The 17,030-nt window shown below is 44.8% G+C and overlaps 1 protein-coding gene across 1 annotated transcript; it reads right to left on the reverse strand.

The window, feature by feature from the left end:
- Positions 1-933: 933 nt before the first annotated feature.
- NFRKB (nuclear factor related to kappaB binding protein) lies at positions 934-16,315 on the reverse strand. The gene is made up of 25 exons (XM_008935400.1): positions 16,181-16,315; positions 15,535-15,736; positions 15,313-15,440; positions 14,250-14,424; positions 13,751-13,852; positions 13,209-13,282; positions 12,718-12,802; positions 12,399-12,576; positions 12,100-12,208; positions 11,501-11,627; positions 10,558-10,623; positions 9,885-9,964; positions 9,760-9,800; positions 9,279-9,339; positions 8,449-8,623; positions 7,836-7,942; positions 7,249-7,372; positions 6,808-6,887; positions 5,895-6,115; positions 5,177-5,453; positions 4,637-4,855; positions 3,436-4,221; positions 2,631-2,737; positions 1,963-2,098; positions 934-1,219 (listed from the first exon to the last, which is right to left on the reverse strand). Exons 1-25 carry the CDS (start codon positions 16,313-16,315, stop codon positions 1,094-1,096), a joined length of 3,921 nt encoding a protein of 1,306 aa, XP_008933648.1. The 3' UTR covers positions 934-1,093.
- Positions 16,316-17,030: the final 715 nt, after the last annotated feature.

Here is a 17,030-nt window from a genome sequence, read left to right on the forward strand (position 1 = left end):
CAGAGAGATTTGTAAGGCTTTCTGCACTTTTATTCTTCTCCTGGTCCATCACATCTTCTGATCTCATTCCAAGAAAGCTTCAAGATCATGTCAGAAGAGCCATGAATTCATCTCTGATATGTGCAAAATTCCAACAAATTTACACAGAGAGATAAAATTGCAAAGGTAAAAACAAAACTAAAGGCCAGGCTCATGGGTTAAGATATTTCTTCTGAGTCCAAGAGACTACAGTTTGGGTATATTTGAAAACATATTCCAAACTTTTAAAACAAGCTACAGTCTTATTTGCCTGATAAAAAGGTTTATTTGTTGAGGAAAACTACAGGAGGATCCTTCTGGTGAACACTTTCCTTTTCCTTTCCAGTATTTTCCCCTTTGCCAACAGACTTGTTCACACACTGACCTCCTGTATCTCCTCTACTTTTCACTCTTCCCCGTGGTTACTCACTTTTCTTAGAGCAAAAACCATCTTGACCCTTCTCCTGCCTTCAACAGAAATTTGACGTGGAAGTGGGATCTATTCAAGGAAGTCAGAGCTCAGAGAGAGGGGAGAGGTATTTTAAAAGTCTATAAATAGTACACTGAGTGTGTTAGGGATCTACTTCCAGGCTATGCTACAAACCCACTCTGGTGTCCAAACCACCATCCTAAGTCACCTATGAAATCAGTGACAGACTCCACCAAACGGAGGAATCTTCTTGAAGACTTTGGAAAGTCTGAATTACTCCTTCCAAGCAAGTTCCCCTGCTTAAGGAAGACCCAAGAACAACTGCTTTGTCTACAACCCAAAATGCACAGAAATGATATTTGCAAAAAGCCCTTTGGATGGGAAGAGTACAAAGAAAAGGAAGACATTTCTTCAGTGATCAGCGCCACAGAACTTGGCTTTACACATCTGGACTGAAACATTTTGTGGGTGCAGCATCTTTTGTGGTGGAATTTCTATCTAGACATCACAACACTGACTCCAGACAAGCAATGGGACAGAATCCAGTCCAATCCCTAGCCATGACTGTGGTCTCAGGTGGTTGGATGCAGGATGACCACGGACTCTGGGAAGTTCTTGGAAAATGATCCATTTTCAAACCAGTGTTCACAGCTGATCTTGGGTCTGCTTTGGAGATGGAGCTGTTGTCACAACCACAGTGGAAACTGCTTTAGTAGAGCCAGACACTGTTCCCTGCTGGAGATGGGAGGCTGGTACTGTTTGAATTCGCACCTGTTTGAAATGGAAAGAAGAAATAACTCAACCCACATTAAGAACAACCCGGTGCCATGTTGCACTCGCATCGCACTCTGAACTGCTGGCAAATGATCTGCTTCTGCTGCCAACAAAAATGCAGTTATATGAACAAGAACGAGCACCAAAACACATCAAGAACAGAATCTGTCACAAGAAGATCACTCAGTGGTGGCAAGAGATCTCAAGATTAGAGAAGAAGGCCTAAAAACTAGTTTGGATAAAAACCTACAAGGAGCTGCTTTGGCAAGTTTTCAGAAGAAGGACTTGAGTCCATTGGATAATTCACTTCTACAGATTGGTTACAAGCAGCTCCCAAGGCAGACTAATCTCTGGAACACTAAGTTTGCTGACAGATAGATGAATATTCAGAGAAGTGATGTGATTTCTTCAAGAAAATAGTAACCTGAAGAAGTCAAAGTACAAAGCACTACAAAAAAAACCAAGTAAAACAATCCTTCAAGTAGCAAGGAACATTTCCTGACAGGATTTTTGGGTTTACACTCATTACACTGTTTCAAAAACGTTTAAAAATGATATCTGGATGGAGGATAGGTAAATGAGAGAATCCACTGTATGTGCTTGATGCAGGTGCTACAGCCAAGCTTTGTAGCTGTACTTTTCAAAGAACCTCACATATCATGTGTAAAGTCCTCACAGAGATGCTATAAAAGCAACAAGTATTAAAAAGGAACTCATAGGATCATTCTAGGTGCTGTTACCTGTGTGGCCTGGCCTTGCTGCTGCAGCTGCTGGAGTTGCTGTGCTGTCAGGAAACTCACTGGCTTGTTCCCAGCAATCAGTTTTGTCCCTGCTGGCATCGTAGTCAGGATGATATTCCTCCCTAATCCACTGATGCTACGGGAAGAGAATTATTGAAAGGTTAGCAACCAGCAGAGCAGGAGAGGTCCTTCAGAGTCACAAACTTTTCTTGAGATACTAAGACATTAGTATCATGATTTGAAGTAGTGGGTGTTTTTTCCCCTTGCTAAACTGGCAAATACACAAATGACAAGTTTATGTCAACATTTATCACTATGACAGAGAACATGGATTAAACCCTCTAATTCTGGACCATGCACATCACTGGGTTAGTCCAATCAGACCTGAACACTTGTCACAGAAAGCAAAAAATAGCTGAGCACACAGTGTTCTGCCCTGAAATATTAACTAAGGGAGACTCTACCAGAATTGGTGGAAGAATAAACAAAAAGACTTCAGTATCTGCATGCCAGAAGAATTTGCACTGAGGCAGTTAATGCTTCCCTGTTTTCTTTAAAGGAAAGGCAGCCTCAGACTACACAGCTTGCAAGGTCCCCTGGAGCTCACTGAACACAGACCTTCCTCGGCCTATTTCTAAAGCAAAAACTACCAGATGCAAAGTACTCACTTGGCCCCGAGGTTGCCCTTGATGATGGGGGCAGTCACAACACTCTTGCCCTTCACTGGCTGGCTGATCACCGACAGAGGCACTGTTATTCGTGCTGGGAGTTTACCCTGAAGAAATTGAAGAACACAAGAGGAACTGTGGGAAGCTGAGCAGAGAAACTGCTCGACAACATGCAGCTACCACTCATCTCGCCTTTTATGAGTCCTGGGAGTAGAAACTAACAGCAGCTTTGCTGATGAAACCTGTGCTTGTAAAAATTCACCTCCGCCTCAGCCACTTCACAGCTGCCTCAGTCCCCACAACCTGCATCACCACAGCATTCCTCTGGGAAGGATCACTGTATCTGCCCAGGACTTTTATCCTTCGGAAACTATCGGAATGCCAAGTAGCTCATGCAGCTTTCACGACACAGTTTATCTTGCCTTCAGCTCTGGGCATTAAAATTGCATCAAACAGGGAAATCAGTAAAAACATTAACACAAGTAAGAAGCACTTCTGGTTCTGACACCATTCCAAGGGATATTATTGCAGAGGTGTGGAGCAAGACTCTGAGCTCCCCAAGGTCGGACTTTAGATAAGCAAAGTTTATTTCATTTGCTTGCAACAGGGGGTAAGGGGAGACACATCTGACTGTCTTGTGGTCATTCAGCATTTAGCTACAACGACATTAGTTGCAGACACCCATCCTAGAGTGCTCAATTTGAGCCTCTGTGGACGTAAGGAGAAGTTTTGACACATAAAGCATCAGTATACCTCAGCATTCCCCTTCCTCACCCACCTCTGGAGAAAGGTCTGTGTTACTTACTGCCTGGGATGTAGATACCACAGTGGTGCTGACAGGTACCTGCCGCACAGCAGTGGCTCCTGTGCCTATGGTGATGGGGGTCCCAGCAGCTCCCGAGGCCACGGCAACAGCTTTGGACACCGCGGCGCTCATGGTGGGCAAAGAGACAGCTGAGGTGTGGGCTGTGCCAGGCACGCTCACTGCTGAGGAGGAGGGCACCTGCTTGGCGTGAGTCGCTACCGTAATCGTCTGCCCGGCTTTTGGAGGCATCACCCCCAGCCCCTGCACGATTCTTATTGTAGCAGCAGGTTTGGCCTCAGTGGATGCCACCGTAGTTATGGCTTTGCTCTTCTGATCTGCTACAGTCATGCCCAGGGCAGGCATCAGTCGGAAAGCGGAGCCCGTCGGCTCTGCAGTCTTTAAGTCTGGAGTCACTTTAACCACTGTGCTCCCAGCTGGGCTGGAAGAAGCAGAAGTGGCCGTGCTGGTCTTGGCTGGAGAATCAGCAGCCTGGACAGGGTTGGAGGTCACGTGCAAGGTCGCAGAGATGCCTTTCCCACTAGCGCTGCTCCCCGCAGCTGCCGTGAAGAGGTCCTGGGTCAGTTTGACAGTAGTGACTTGGGATTTGGCCAGGGTGGCCATCATGTCCGGGGTGATGCGCAGCACGGTCTGTCCCTTTGCGTCTGTGGTGATGGAGGAGGGGGGCAGGCGCAACACGTCCTTCCCCTGGATCCGAAAATTGGTGGCGGTGAGCGGGATGCCACTTCCAGGCTGGGTCTTCATGCCAAGCTGTCCTGTAATAGCCACCTGGAAGAGATCAGAGAAATCAATGTGTCAAACCATGACACAGCTGAAGTCAAACTTTCTAACAGGAGGACGTCTGACCCATCAGAAGTGAAGGGGCATGATGACAGCACTCAGTACACTGCTGAAACAGTTCTGGTTACCTATCAGCTGGCATTCCCAAAACCACATAAAACACAAAATGCTGTGGAGCTGTTTTTTCTAACAAGATGAATGAAAATGAGACCAGCATCTGAAGATGATTAACCTTGGCCTAAGACATCTGGGGCTCAAATAGGCCAAACTAGCAGCTGCCTGAACCTGTAGGGTCAGTAACTCATATAACATTAGGGATCACTGTTTTCACTGTCTTACCACACAACAAACAGGAAACGACTGGGTTGTGGAGCCCAGGTCCTTGTCTCTCGCTCTCTCTCACCTGCTTGATGATGTTCTGGCCAGCTACATTCTGGATGACAGTGGTAGAGGAGGTGCTTGTAGCAGAACTGCCCGGAGAGCTGGTCACTGGCTTTACAGCAGGACTGGGTGCTGCAGACAATCCTGTCACAGTGATGCCTGTCTGTCCTGTCACAGAGCTTCCTGGTCTCTGCACCTGCACTGGGCTGCTTTGAGCTTTTACTGGCAGAGTCATCACAGCCTACAGAACAGAAGCAGCCTATGAGCAGACTAACACCACACCAACAGACTAACAATTTGCCCTTTTTGTCTCATGCCTTGAACTTTGCAAGTTCCACAGACTTTTTAGTGTAAGGCACTGTTTAATGTTGCCACACAAACAGTAAACAGGGTGAATAAAGAAGCACAGAACAACACTGTTTATGCACAGCTGCTTCTACGCTCCCACCCTGCAGTTACTGCACGTTCCAAGTGAGCAAGTAATCCCTGTGCACTCACCAAAACACCAGAACTCAGATTTGACACCAGAGCAACTCTCCTGTTTCCGTGCAGCCAAGCTCACCTGAGGCAGCACTTTGGTTTGGGCGGCCGTAGCCGGAACGCGGATCTGAGGCACCGACGTCGGCTGCTGCTGCTGGGTGACCACCGGGGCTGGCTGAGACACAGCTGGGAGGCTGGAGGGGGCAGTGACCACCCGGACCTGGGGCAGCCCCGAGGACGTGGTGTGACCCACCACCCTGGCGGGGGGCGGCTGCGGCCCCGGCGGCGCCTGCGAGCTCGGGGCTGTGGAGAGCAGCGTCCCCAGCTGCGGCATGCTGGGGGACGACACCAGCAGCACACTGTGGAAGAGGAGAAGCCAGCAGTCAGCAAAGATCACAGAAGCACAGAATGCTTTGAGTTGGAAGAGACTTTTCAAGGCCATCCAGTCCAGCCCCCTTGCAGTAAGCAGGACCATCTGCAGCTAGAGCAGGTTGCTCAGAGCCCCACCCAACCTCACCTGGGATCTTGCCAGAGATGGGGCAGCGACCACGGCTTCTACCACCTCTCTGGGCAAGGTGGGCCAGCATTTCACCACCCTAGGCATCAAAAATTTCTTCCTTCTCTCTAGTCTAAATCTCCCTCTTTTGGTTTAAAACCATCACCCCTTGTCCTGTTGCAACAGGCTCAAAAGATTGTCCCCATCTTTCTTATACACCCCCTTTAAGTACTGTAGGGAATGTAGAAATGACTGAGAAAGAACCAACAACATTCACAAGTGATGTATGAGACAGAAGAAGTACCTTTGGCTGGGTTTTGCTGGCTCTGACCCAGCACTAGATACACTCTTGCTAACCACAGACACGGGTGGGGGTGAAATAGGCGTTGCTGGTAATGCTGGTGCAGTTGGTGTCACAGGAGTCACGGGAGTTGGTGGCATGCTGGAGTCACTGAGGCTCGGCTGACTGGGCTCTGATGTGCTGCTGGGGAGGGTTTTCCCAGAACTCTCCTTGCTACTAGACTTCTGCAAAGAAAACATGTCACACGTGAAGGTCTTCACAACAACTGGGTTTGATTGCTGCACTCTAGAGAGGGGACTGAGCACTCTAAGCCAAGTTCTCTGTGGTTACAAATGATGCTAAATCCTGAAATCAAAGATGACTTCCACCTTCCTCAACTGCAGCCACAACTGGGTTGGTGTGTTTGGCTGCTCGTGTTCGCAGGGAAAAGTGCATCTGAGCCATGACAAACATTCATACCATGCAGATTTCCACCCTGGTTAATTTGCCAACAGCAATTAGAGGTATTTGATATCAACAACAATAAACGAGACATCCAAACCCTGACAGCTTCAACACAGCCAGGGGAAGAGCAGCAGATGTGTTCCACACACTCTGCTACAGGTTAACCTCAGAACTAGATCTAAAAGACCTTCCCTAAGATAAGGAGCACGGATGAATTCCACTGACCTTTCTGCTGAGATCAACAAGGGTAACAGGGGGAGCTGGGAGGAGCGGAAGTCCCCTCTTCCCCCTCCCTCATTTAGGGCACTGGTGCTAGACCAACACTGACACTAATAAATATAATTAATTGATAACTCAAATACATGGTAATTTTCATTGGCCACTATGGTTGAAGAATTTACAGATTACATGAAGACCACACCTCCTTCACAATCCCAAAGGCATCTGGGAAAAGCTGTGCCAAGAAAGTTACCATTTTAGCCTGAGGTTTTGGCTTCTGCTGAAGAGCCTTCTTGGCTTTTGCTGCAGCAGCCTGAGCCTGGTGTATCCGTTCTGCAATTACAAATTAATGGTTAGACTTCCTGACCACAAGCAAGCACAAGTTAAGAAAGAGGCCAATCCAGAAACTGGAGGTCTTCTTCAGAGAAGAAATCAAACACACATAGTTGTGTAATAACAGAAAGAAAAAGATAAAGTAAAATTAGCCAGAAAGGCTGCAAATAAGACACATAAGAACTTGAATGATATTTTCCAAACAAATACTTCCAACTCTGCCAGACTGGATTTAAGTGCTGATGGAGTAACATTAAGTCAAATGACTGACGAATTAATGTTCGTTATGCAGCTGGGCTGAAGAAGCTCAAGAGATTGATAAACATTTTCAGTTCTTAAGATATCACCAAGCCAGGCCTACCAAACTCCTCCTCACTCCTGTTCCGGTGCAGGTAGATCCACAACTTGCGTCCAATGTCGTATTTCACACAGGGATCTTTCTCATAATGCAGTCGATCCAAAGCACCACTCACAACAGCATTAACCTGCAAGTTCAGAATGCACAGAATTACCAGATGTCCCTGCTTGGGCTAGCCAAAGATTAGGAATGGAAAAGTAATCCTGTCTGGCACAAAATCTGAGGGAGCTGCTAGCCATCTTCACCTGAGTAAGAACAGAGAGCAGATGTAGCAGCACAGGGTGCTGTTTGCCACCTTGCATTGAATGGTGCTTGCACCAAAGCTGGAAGCTCTGAAAATGGGACTGTGCCTGAAACTAAAACGTAAGCAGCTACATGACAGTGTTAGTTCTGTAGCTCTTCTTGCTGCTTTTTCATCCTGAAGCATTCGGTGCACGCTTGCAGCAGCTCACAAGAGCAGTACATAGCTCTCAATTGCTAGTCAAAGCAGCATAAAAAATAGCTTGGCCTCGGGCACTGAACACTGCCCAGCTCTGCACAGCGTGTTTTTAGGAGAACCTGTGTGAGGCCAGACCTGACATCCAACTTACCTGAGCACTTGTGACATCAGGAGCTAGGAACTGGGAATCTTTAAGCAGCTCACAGATTTCAGCACGAGTTCCTTCTCCATTAGGAAGGCGAGCAGCAGCGTCACGAACTGAAATACCAAATCAAGAGCTTAAACTTACAGCTGTAACTAGGTAGCTGTATTCAAAGTACTTTGGTAGATGTATTCTGGTATTGCTCTTTTATCCCTGCTGTCGTAGGGCCTACTTGCTCATGAAAATCTAGCCCCTGTGATCCCTCAGAGGTGTGAGCAGAGATTCTAAGGGAACAATTTAGAGTACAGTAGCTGTGCTGGCTTTGTGCTAGGAGTGACGAAGGTGGGGAACAGCACTGAACCCCAGAATGACTTTGTGATGCCCCAGCTTCACAACAGGCTACTGAAACAGCCACTCTTTTGTTCTCCTCTCGTCTTTTCTTGTCATTCTTGCTCTCAGCATTTCATCACCTCTATTCTGTATAATAGATTCCATCTTTGCTTACATCATTTCAGCCCACCCACCTTCCCCCTTTCTAAGCTAGATTCCCACAGTCATGATTTGGTGGGTCAGGGGAGATCTTTTCTTTTTTTTAAGAAAAATTTTATGGCCATCACCTTACCGAGGGACAAGATGGTGACGTAGGCTGGTCGGTCTGAGCGCAGGAGGGAGTGCTCTCGGGCCTTGTTTAAGGAGGTCTCCTTGTCAAACACACCCTTCACTGGCCCAACCACCGACTCAAAGCCGTGCATACGGAAAGTGAAAGCTTTGTGGGGCTGGCTGTAACGGTAACGCTCCTGCATTTGGGAAAGAAAAGGGGACTGAATTTAGCAGGAAGCAGATAGGGCGAAGTCTTAAAGCTTGTGCTTTTGTATTGTAAGTTACCATCATTCTGCAGGGAAAGGTTTTTCAAACTAAAGGCTCAAACACTGCTGTGTAACCTTATTTGGGAGCAATACAAGAACAAACTACTTCAAGCAGAACACAAATCACCACCTAACCCAAGTGTGCAAGTGCAATACAGTAGATTCAGCTGCACAGGTGCCAGAGAGACACCTTCTGCCCACCAAACAGCCCTGCCCTCAGCAGCAACAAACCCCTTCTGCCTCCTTTAACGCTGCAAGAATGTTCCCAAGATGAAATGGGATATTCTACCATGTGCACAGTGCGTGTACTCATATGCTGGGGGATGGCAGAGGAGATAGAAAGGTTGACATGACCCATTTCCATTAATTTTGCCCAGTACCTGTGGGAGTACAGGTGCTTTTGAAGCAGCTAGGCTATACTGTTAGAAAGCTTTTTGAAGGGTCAAGATACCTACCTCAAGGTAAAAAAAACATAATCATTCTCTACATTAACAAAGTTTATGTATAGTGTAAAACTGCCATCCCATAAAAATTCTCATTTTATTGGCTGATTGTTTCAACATGTGCATTTAAAATCAGTTCTTACCTGCTCCTGAAACACACGTTTCTCCTCTCCAGTGCTAGGTCGGACTACATAGTCAGTCCTTCTGAAACACAGGTCACTATCAGTTCTGAGCAAGAAACAGCCCACAACAGGCCCAAAGAACATCCCAAAGGATCAGTCACCTCACCCTTTCTGCAAATTCTTCTCAACAAATTCTGAAAGCACTAGATAATATAAGGAAGTCCCACAGAGATCTTAAAACATGCTCTATGCTCTACCTGAAGGTAAGCAAAGACTGGAAATAATTCTGTTACCAGGACATAAGTTGGATTATAGGTTTGCTCTAATACACGTGCACTTGCAGAAAATCAGTTGACTTCCTGAAGTCTAGCTACTACATCTATAAAATTAGACTACCAAGCTCTGCTCCTGCCCCATGATGTAAAATCTTTTTATTTTAAGCAATCAGGCCCTGAGATGCAGAGAAGCAAGGACCCAACTTCAAGCAGTGTTATTTACTTACACTCTGGGAACTGGTGTGGCATCTGAGCTGTCTTCATTTTCCTATTGTAAAAAAAACAGAGAAATGGCAGTGTTGGATATAATTCAGTCAGGATTTGTGCTGCTAGATGATTTATTCTGACTCACTTTGAAAAACATCTGGTCTTTGGTCTCTAACCAGAGTTGAAACAACGCTGCCAGCTCCTTTTCATGATCTTGGCAAGAACCTAGCACAAGAAAGAGGAAATAGAAGTCCTTTACTTGTTATGTAGCCAATTCCTTGTACTTCCGAGTCACCTCGTACTCCCTTCCCCCTTCTATATGTATCATCATTCACAAGGCATCTTCTATACTCCACAGATGCTCCAGGTTTCAGTATCTGAAAACATCCAGGCTTAGGAAAGTGCTAAAGCCAAGTTATTCTCCTGTGTTGGTGCAAAGGACAGTACTTCAGCTCCTGGCACAGCACAAGACACTGTTTGAGACAGAATCACCTGATACCTGCAGATGGTTCCTGCTCATAGTAAGCCCAGTCACCAAGTCTCTGAGCAAAAACATGTGCCTACATGACCTCCACCAAAAACTGTGAAAGGGACCAGCCCAGTGCCTTTGCTCCCTTATTCTCTGTCTCTGCTGCTGACACTAACATCTTGTGAAAACCTCAAATCCAAAGACATCTTCACTCAGCTAAAAGAAAAGGCCTAAACAATGAATTAACAGCTCCATCCTTCTCTCTGGAGCTAGCTGAAAAGTCAAGTTCTGGGGAAAAAAAATAAACCTTTACTATAGTAGAAATCATAGAAGAACACAATATACTCACCAAGCAATTTCCACTGCTGAGTTTTTTCCTTAAATTCAACAAAAGGTGAGAAGCTGGAAGGAGCATCTACAATGAAAAACGTGCATGTCAGAGATGTCATGCAGTTATCCAACCCCCCAAAATCCTTCTGCTCTAATGCAAGCTGTTGAATTAGACTCGTAAGGACAAATAAAGCATTTTAAATGATGATGTAAGTGCACCTTTAAATTTATACTTTCCCAATGGGAAGGTAACAGCACAAGAACAGAACAGGATAACAAGTCTTTCATCCACAGGCTGTCAGGTTAGATCCTGCTCATGCTGTGAAGGACCAGGAACTGTTACTGTACAGGGACTATTCCTGGGCTGATGGGAAGCAAACTCAGGATTTACAGTGTTTGCCAGCATTACAGAGAACATTAAGTACCCACGCTGCAAAGGCCACTACAACCTACACAGTTTCACCCTTTAAAACTTCTCACTAAGTAAATGAGAACCACAGAATAATTTAGTTTGAAAGGAATGGCCAAGTCTAAGCCACATGTCAAAGCTGGGCCAACTTCGTGTTTCCAATGGATGCTCAGGGCACAATCTAGTTTATTTTTTGCTATTTCTGATAACCACAGTTATAGGTAAGACAACCACAATGTCTATGCACCATGAAGAGACTGACTTCGTCCTGCTTCAAACACCCCGTCTGAAGTGCATCATCTAAACAGGTAAAACAGCTTTTCTAGAGACAATATCACCCACATTTTCACATCCTCAGGAATCAAGCTGGGCCTAAGCTACTGTCCACATGCAAAACAAATCTACTGTGTTCAGGAAATCTAAGCCACAAAGCCCATCACAGCAACACTGTCAAAAATACAATGATTTATTGCACTGATGAATTAGAAGTTGATTTGAGCACTGATCAGAACTGAGGCACCAGCACCAACAATATTTTAACAGCTATTCTTACCTGTGCTGTCACCTGTCAAGTACTGCAAAGCTGGTAAAACCAGTTCAGACCAGTTGGGGGCAAAGGAGAACCAGTTATTTAGTGCACTGGCAGGAGAAGATTGCCAATCTAGAACTTTGTCTTCAAGCTGGAGAGAAAAAAGAAATATTCCATTAAAAATTTCATGCATCAAACTGTTTTAATAAAGAAATAACCAAAGCAATTAAACAAACCCAGGGGACAAAAAGGTTTTCTATACATCAAAAAAAATTGTCTGACTTTTTCAAGTAACCATAACATGGTATTTCAGGCAACAGACACCAAAAAGAGAAAGAAAACTTCCCCACCATCTCTAGCCTCAATCTATAGAATGTACATAACAATCATCTAAAGAACAGGTATGCAAAGACAGATTCAACAGATAAAACTCATGAAACATGCCAACAGCAGAATGTGCTATGCAGTCCTGAAGGGTTTCATTTCTTTAATATGCAATCTACATCTTACTAGAATTTACAGGACAACTCAGTAGAAAAATCTGTTGCACAGTTATAACACCACCTTGTCCCCTGATTTTGCTTTCTGAGAGGACTCTTAGATTAAGTGGTTGGTTCCCTTACCACAGAAAGAGTAGCAGGTCCTTCCAGAAAGAGTATCTCCAAAAGAAGGGAAAAGAAGCTGGAAGATATTTCATTTATTCCAAGGCATGGCTTCATCTCATCAAGAGGTCTTCAAATGAAAGAGAACACAAGCAGAATAAATTCCCTGAGGAGATATTCACCTTTGTATGTAAAGATGAACACCACACATTTCCCACATCCCAAGCTGCACAAAACCCAAGCTGCACAAAAATCTGAGCTGCAGCTTCTGCTGCTCTCTCCATTTATGCAAAACGTTCAGAGCCCTCTGAAGCACTTACTCCTCTTTGACAGATGACAGAGGGATGGGGGAAGGACCCTGGGACATGGGTGGGATTCCATCTGCATTGCTAAGGGAGTCAGCCAAATCGTCCACCTCCGATTTAATCTTCAGCTTCTTTTTCTTCTTGTCTTCCTTTTCCTTCACTTTTTTCTTGAGGGTTGCAAGGTCGAATAATGCTTTAGATATGATAAAAGGCAAGAAGAATTACAAAGCTTCATAACAGACTTCAATGGGAGTCACAAACTAACCACGTATATAAAGATATGGTCAGATATCAAAAATTCACACAGTGCACAAGTCCAAGGTCCAAGCCTTACCTGCTAAGGAACCTTTCCTGCCCGCATTTACTCGAGTCATAATGTCCTCAAGGGTCACGTCTGTTGTCACTAGATCAGGGTGGTCCTACAGATAATGGGACAGAAATTAAAAATGGGAAAGGACAAATTGTTTAGGTAGTTGGGAAGATAGCCCAAGCACTGCAATGCCCCCAACTTAGCCAGGATCAGCTTATAAAGTTATTTAGAGCAACAGAAATAGGGAACTTGTTTAACCCTGAAATCTAAAATTTCATCTCTCCCAAACATGTCACTAAAATTAAAAAATCCTTCTGAATGGGTAAGTACAAACAGGGGTTGCATATAGATGCTGACATTTAAATACAGGTTACGATAAAGGGTTGAAGGGTGGTTGTGCAGACAAAAAACCAGCAATCATTTTGTCACCCCAAAGTACCCTGAGCTTTACAAATAACAGGTAAGACTAATAGCTAAACTGCAGTCCCACACCCCCAGGCTTCTTGACATCTTACAGGTTGACGTTTTCGTTTCTCATGGTGCTTCTTCAACATCATCTTCAAATCACTTTCCCCAAGTTCTATCTTATCTGCAATGAAAAAACATCCAGAGATTATCTGCACAGATGTCCATTATTGTTACTTAACGGATTTCTTAGAATGCCATCTTTTATCCATTGCTACTTTCACCAATCTCCAAATTTCAGCAACTAAATTTGCCCTATTTCAATTTCATTCTTTTGATCAATTTATTGCAATGCTTTCTTCCTTGGGCCACCAGCTTTCAGCGCTGGTGCAAATGCTTCAACCATTACAGGCAAAATGTAAGAGAGGTCAGCAGTATTACTCAAACTGGGGGATTTTGTGTTCCAAAATGCTAGCTTTCCAAGGAAGAAAAGATTAAATAAACTGCAAGAAGAGCCAACTGTTTTGCAGGCTGCAAAAATGAAGCGTTACAAGATTTCCCCTGAAACACTAGATTTTCAAACTGATTTCTTGCAGTGTCTCAAAGGGATTCTCACCCCTAAATCCACATTGACCCCCAGTTTCATTCTGACCTGCTGTTTTCATGTCCATAGTTGACAACGTGGGGATCACTCTCAGGGGAACTGGTGGACTTGGGCTGCGTGCTGGAGAACTTGAAGGCCAAGAGCTTAGATCTAAAATTAATAGAGAAATAAATTTATTACTGCAAGACTCACACCAATCTACATAATTGTATTATATCGTCTTCATTAGATCAGCCCATAAAACCAGAGTCCAGTTTCCATCCTTCTATGAAAGACAGTGTCCTCTGCAAGACTCTCACCAATCTACATAATTCTATTATATCGTGTTCATTAGATCAGCCAATAAAACCAGAGTCCAGTTCCATCCTTCTATGAAAGACAGTGTCCCCCCATCAAAGATTTGTTATTCTCCATTCACACCTTAAATCTTAAATCTTTAGCTCAGTGCAGAGCATTACCTTCTTCATCAGAAGACCCCCCATCAAAGATTTGTTATTCTCCATTCACACCTTAAATCTTAAATCTTTAGCTCAGTGCAGAGCATTACCTTCTTCATCAGAAGACAAGGTAGTATCTCCACACTCCTCTTTCACCTCCCTCAGAATCTTCAGGTAGCGCCGGTGTGTCCGTCTGTCTCGCTCCTCCATGTCATATGTTGGTGAGAAGTGCTTCCTCCTCAGGGTCATATCAGGGCCTCCTTTCCTAGCTAAATCCAGCAAGTGCTGCAAGATGAGACACATGTGACATGAGCTATCTGAGCTTCGGCCTCATAAGGGAAGCTCAACTCAGGTATTTTCCCCAGGAGTAGTATGTGGAGGTGGTGCAGTAAGCACCTCAGCTCTGGTCATTTCACAGGGGCTGTTAAAAACCACCTCACCATTAGTGTGACATGCACTTGTGCAGCTTCCATGCCAAAACATAACATGGACATGAAATACTGTCTCTTTTGAAGTGAATATTCCACCCCATATGGCTACAGGGGAAATCACTTCCTAGACACTTCCATATTCTTTTTCCTGTATCACTGTAGAGTGTTTTATCAAGACAGAGTTTTGTCTCCATCCACACATCCTGTACGTTTCAGCATCTAAGCTTAACAAAATAAGCCAGTAAGTATTTACAACAAAAACATTTCAGTTGGCAGGAATGAGCTGCCAGCAGTATCCACAGAGGAAAACAACTTCATTGGGGATTTACAGGCATCAGAATGTGAGGTTTTTATCTATTCCACACCAGTCCCCAGCGAAGCCATGGAATTCATACAACTAAATATTCAGCAACCTTACTCGTTTCACAGTGACAGAAGTCATAGAAAATGAAGGTAGAACAACTCATTAATAGTACAAAAAGGTGTAAAGGGCCAGATGCATAAAGCAGAGGACGATGTGGGCACAGAAATAAAGAACAACGAACAAGCGAGAGCTGCAAGAGCTTCAAAACCTAAAATTCCCAAACGTAACCACTTCTAGTGTTATTATAAGGACTGATGGAAAACCACAAACACAGCATTTGTTAAAAGAAAGACCTCTAAGGACTGTGACTGCACAAATACCAGGACACTCTGCTGTGGAGAGAATGGAATCACCACAGAACACAGGGGGGATGCTCACGTTGCGGGACGCGAGGATCTGCTTGAGCAGCCGGTAGAAGTACTGCTGCTGGGAGCTCAGGTAGCGCTTGTACTGCGACTTCAGACACAGCTGCCGGTACTTCACCACTTCAGGATTGAAGTGTCCATCTGTAAGAAAGAGGTACAAACCCCTTCACTTCTCATCAGCTGCGAGGCGAGTGCTTAACCCTGAAAATAAATGGAGTTTATGCTGCTCACTGACCCCGGAAGAGCTTCTGGGCGATGTGAAGTGGGTTTCCAAAGCGGAAGTTTTCACCACTGAACAACGCAGAGATCAGTTTGTTCTGATGCTCTCGGTTGTTTTCAGGGAAGTGAGGCAGGAATTTTTTTAGGTGGTCTTGCTGAGCGTCTGTCAGCACCTCTTGCCACGTAGACAAGCTGACAACTTCAAAGAAGATCTCAGGCTACAGAAAGCAAAAAAACAATAGTGAAGAAAACGCATCCGTATCCTTGACCACTTCTTAGCCCTTAAGGCCTTCTGTGGTTAAGTAACACAAGTCATGAGAAAGTGTCTCCCAAATGCAGAAAACAACTGGGCATACAGAGAAAAGGTGAGGAAATCAGTTATGCTACTTGCAACAAGAAAACAAATTCAAAACTCCTAAGAAACAAAGCTTTCTCAAAGGCATTTTTAAAATATGAAAGACTGTTGTCTACAAAGCTAACATAACAGAATGGTTTTTAAATATGTTTTCCTGAGAATAATCAAAGCCCTTTTTAAACCCTTTTCCAGGCCAGGCAGGAACATTTTCCTCCTTTACAGTTTGTTCTGTAAGCCCCACAAAGGGAGTTAAGCACACACCGTTTATCTATGCTCTGAAAAGCAAAAGCATCTCAGCACCACTCACATCCTCCAGAAGGTCCTCGGGCAGGCTAACCCTGGTGGTCCCCAGCATGCAGTCCTCCATGATGCGTGTGCCATTTCCTCCCCCACAGGGTCCCAGCTCCAGGGGGTCAGTCAGCATGTGGTCCAGAGAGTCCATTCTTCACCCTCTCCAGCTCCTGAACAACAACAGCAACACCCTCAACAACTAAAAATCCCAAACCCAGGTACATTCCCAGCAGAGGAATGCTCAAGAAGCTGCATTTGATGAAGCAGTTGTTTGAATTCAAGCTACAGAATTGGGCCATTAGATATGTAAGATAGGACAGTGTTAATTAACTGTTCAAATGCAACACAATTGTGCCAACACGCTTTTCCAGACAGCAGGAACCACATCCCAGTGCAAGCAGACTATGAAGTACAGGTATACTCATTTCACTTCCCCCCTGCAAGAGCTGTTGTCATTTGAGCTAAATTATCAAATCATAGCATCACTTAGGTTTGAAAAGACCTTTAAGATCATTGACTGCTTTAACCCACACAGCACTACCGAGTCCACCACTAAACCATGTCCCCTCACATTGACACCTTTTAAATGCCTTCAGGGATAGCGACGTTAACCACATGAAACACGATGAAAAACTATAATGCTAAAAGGGGTTTTAATGCGTAAAACTGAAGGGCAGGGCTCCGGGGGGATTGCTCTCAGGTTGAACGTGCAGCTGTGACTGGGCCAAGAGCATCTCCTGAAGCTCCCCTCGGCAGAGCTGTACAGCTCTAGGCTGGGAGGAAAACGCGTGAACCACAAGGAATAAATAAGAGTATTTATTAACAAATCACACTAAAACTCAGCACTGGGCCGGAGGGTAAGAAAC

Source organism: Merops nubicus, unplaced genomic scaffold (assembly GCF_000691845.1).
Source record: "Merops nubicus isolate BGI_N331 unplaced genomic scaffold, ASM69184v1 scaffold26492, whole genome shotgun sequence".
In the NCBI taxonomy this organism is placed as follows: Eukaryota; Metazoa; Chordata; class Aves; order Coraciiformes; family Meropidae; genus Merops; species Merops nubicus.

Coding starts and splice junctions, on each gene's coding strand:
- NFRKB (XM_008935400.1), bottom strand. CDS start 16,315: ATGGACTCTCTGGACCACATGCTGACTGACCCCCTGGAGCTGGGACCC. Junction 6,888..7,248: donor CAGGAGTGAGGAGGAGTTTG/GTAGGCCTGGCT, acceptor TTGTAATTGCAG/AACGGATACACCAGGCTCAG. Junction 4,856..5,176: donor AAACCAAAGTGCTGCCTCAG/GTGAGCTTGGCT, acceptor TCTGTTCTGTAG/GCTGTGATGACTCTGCCAGT.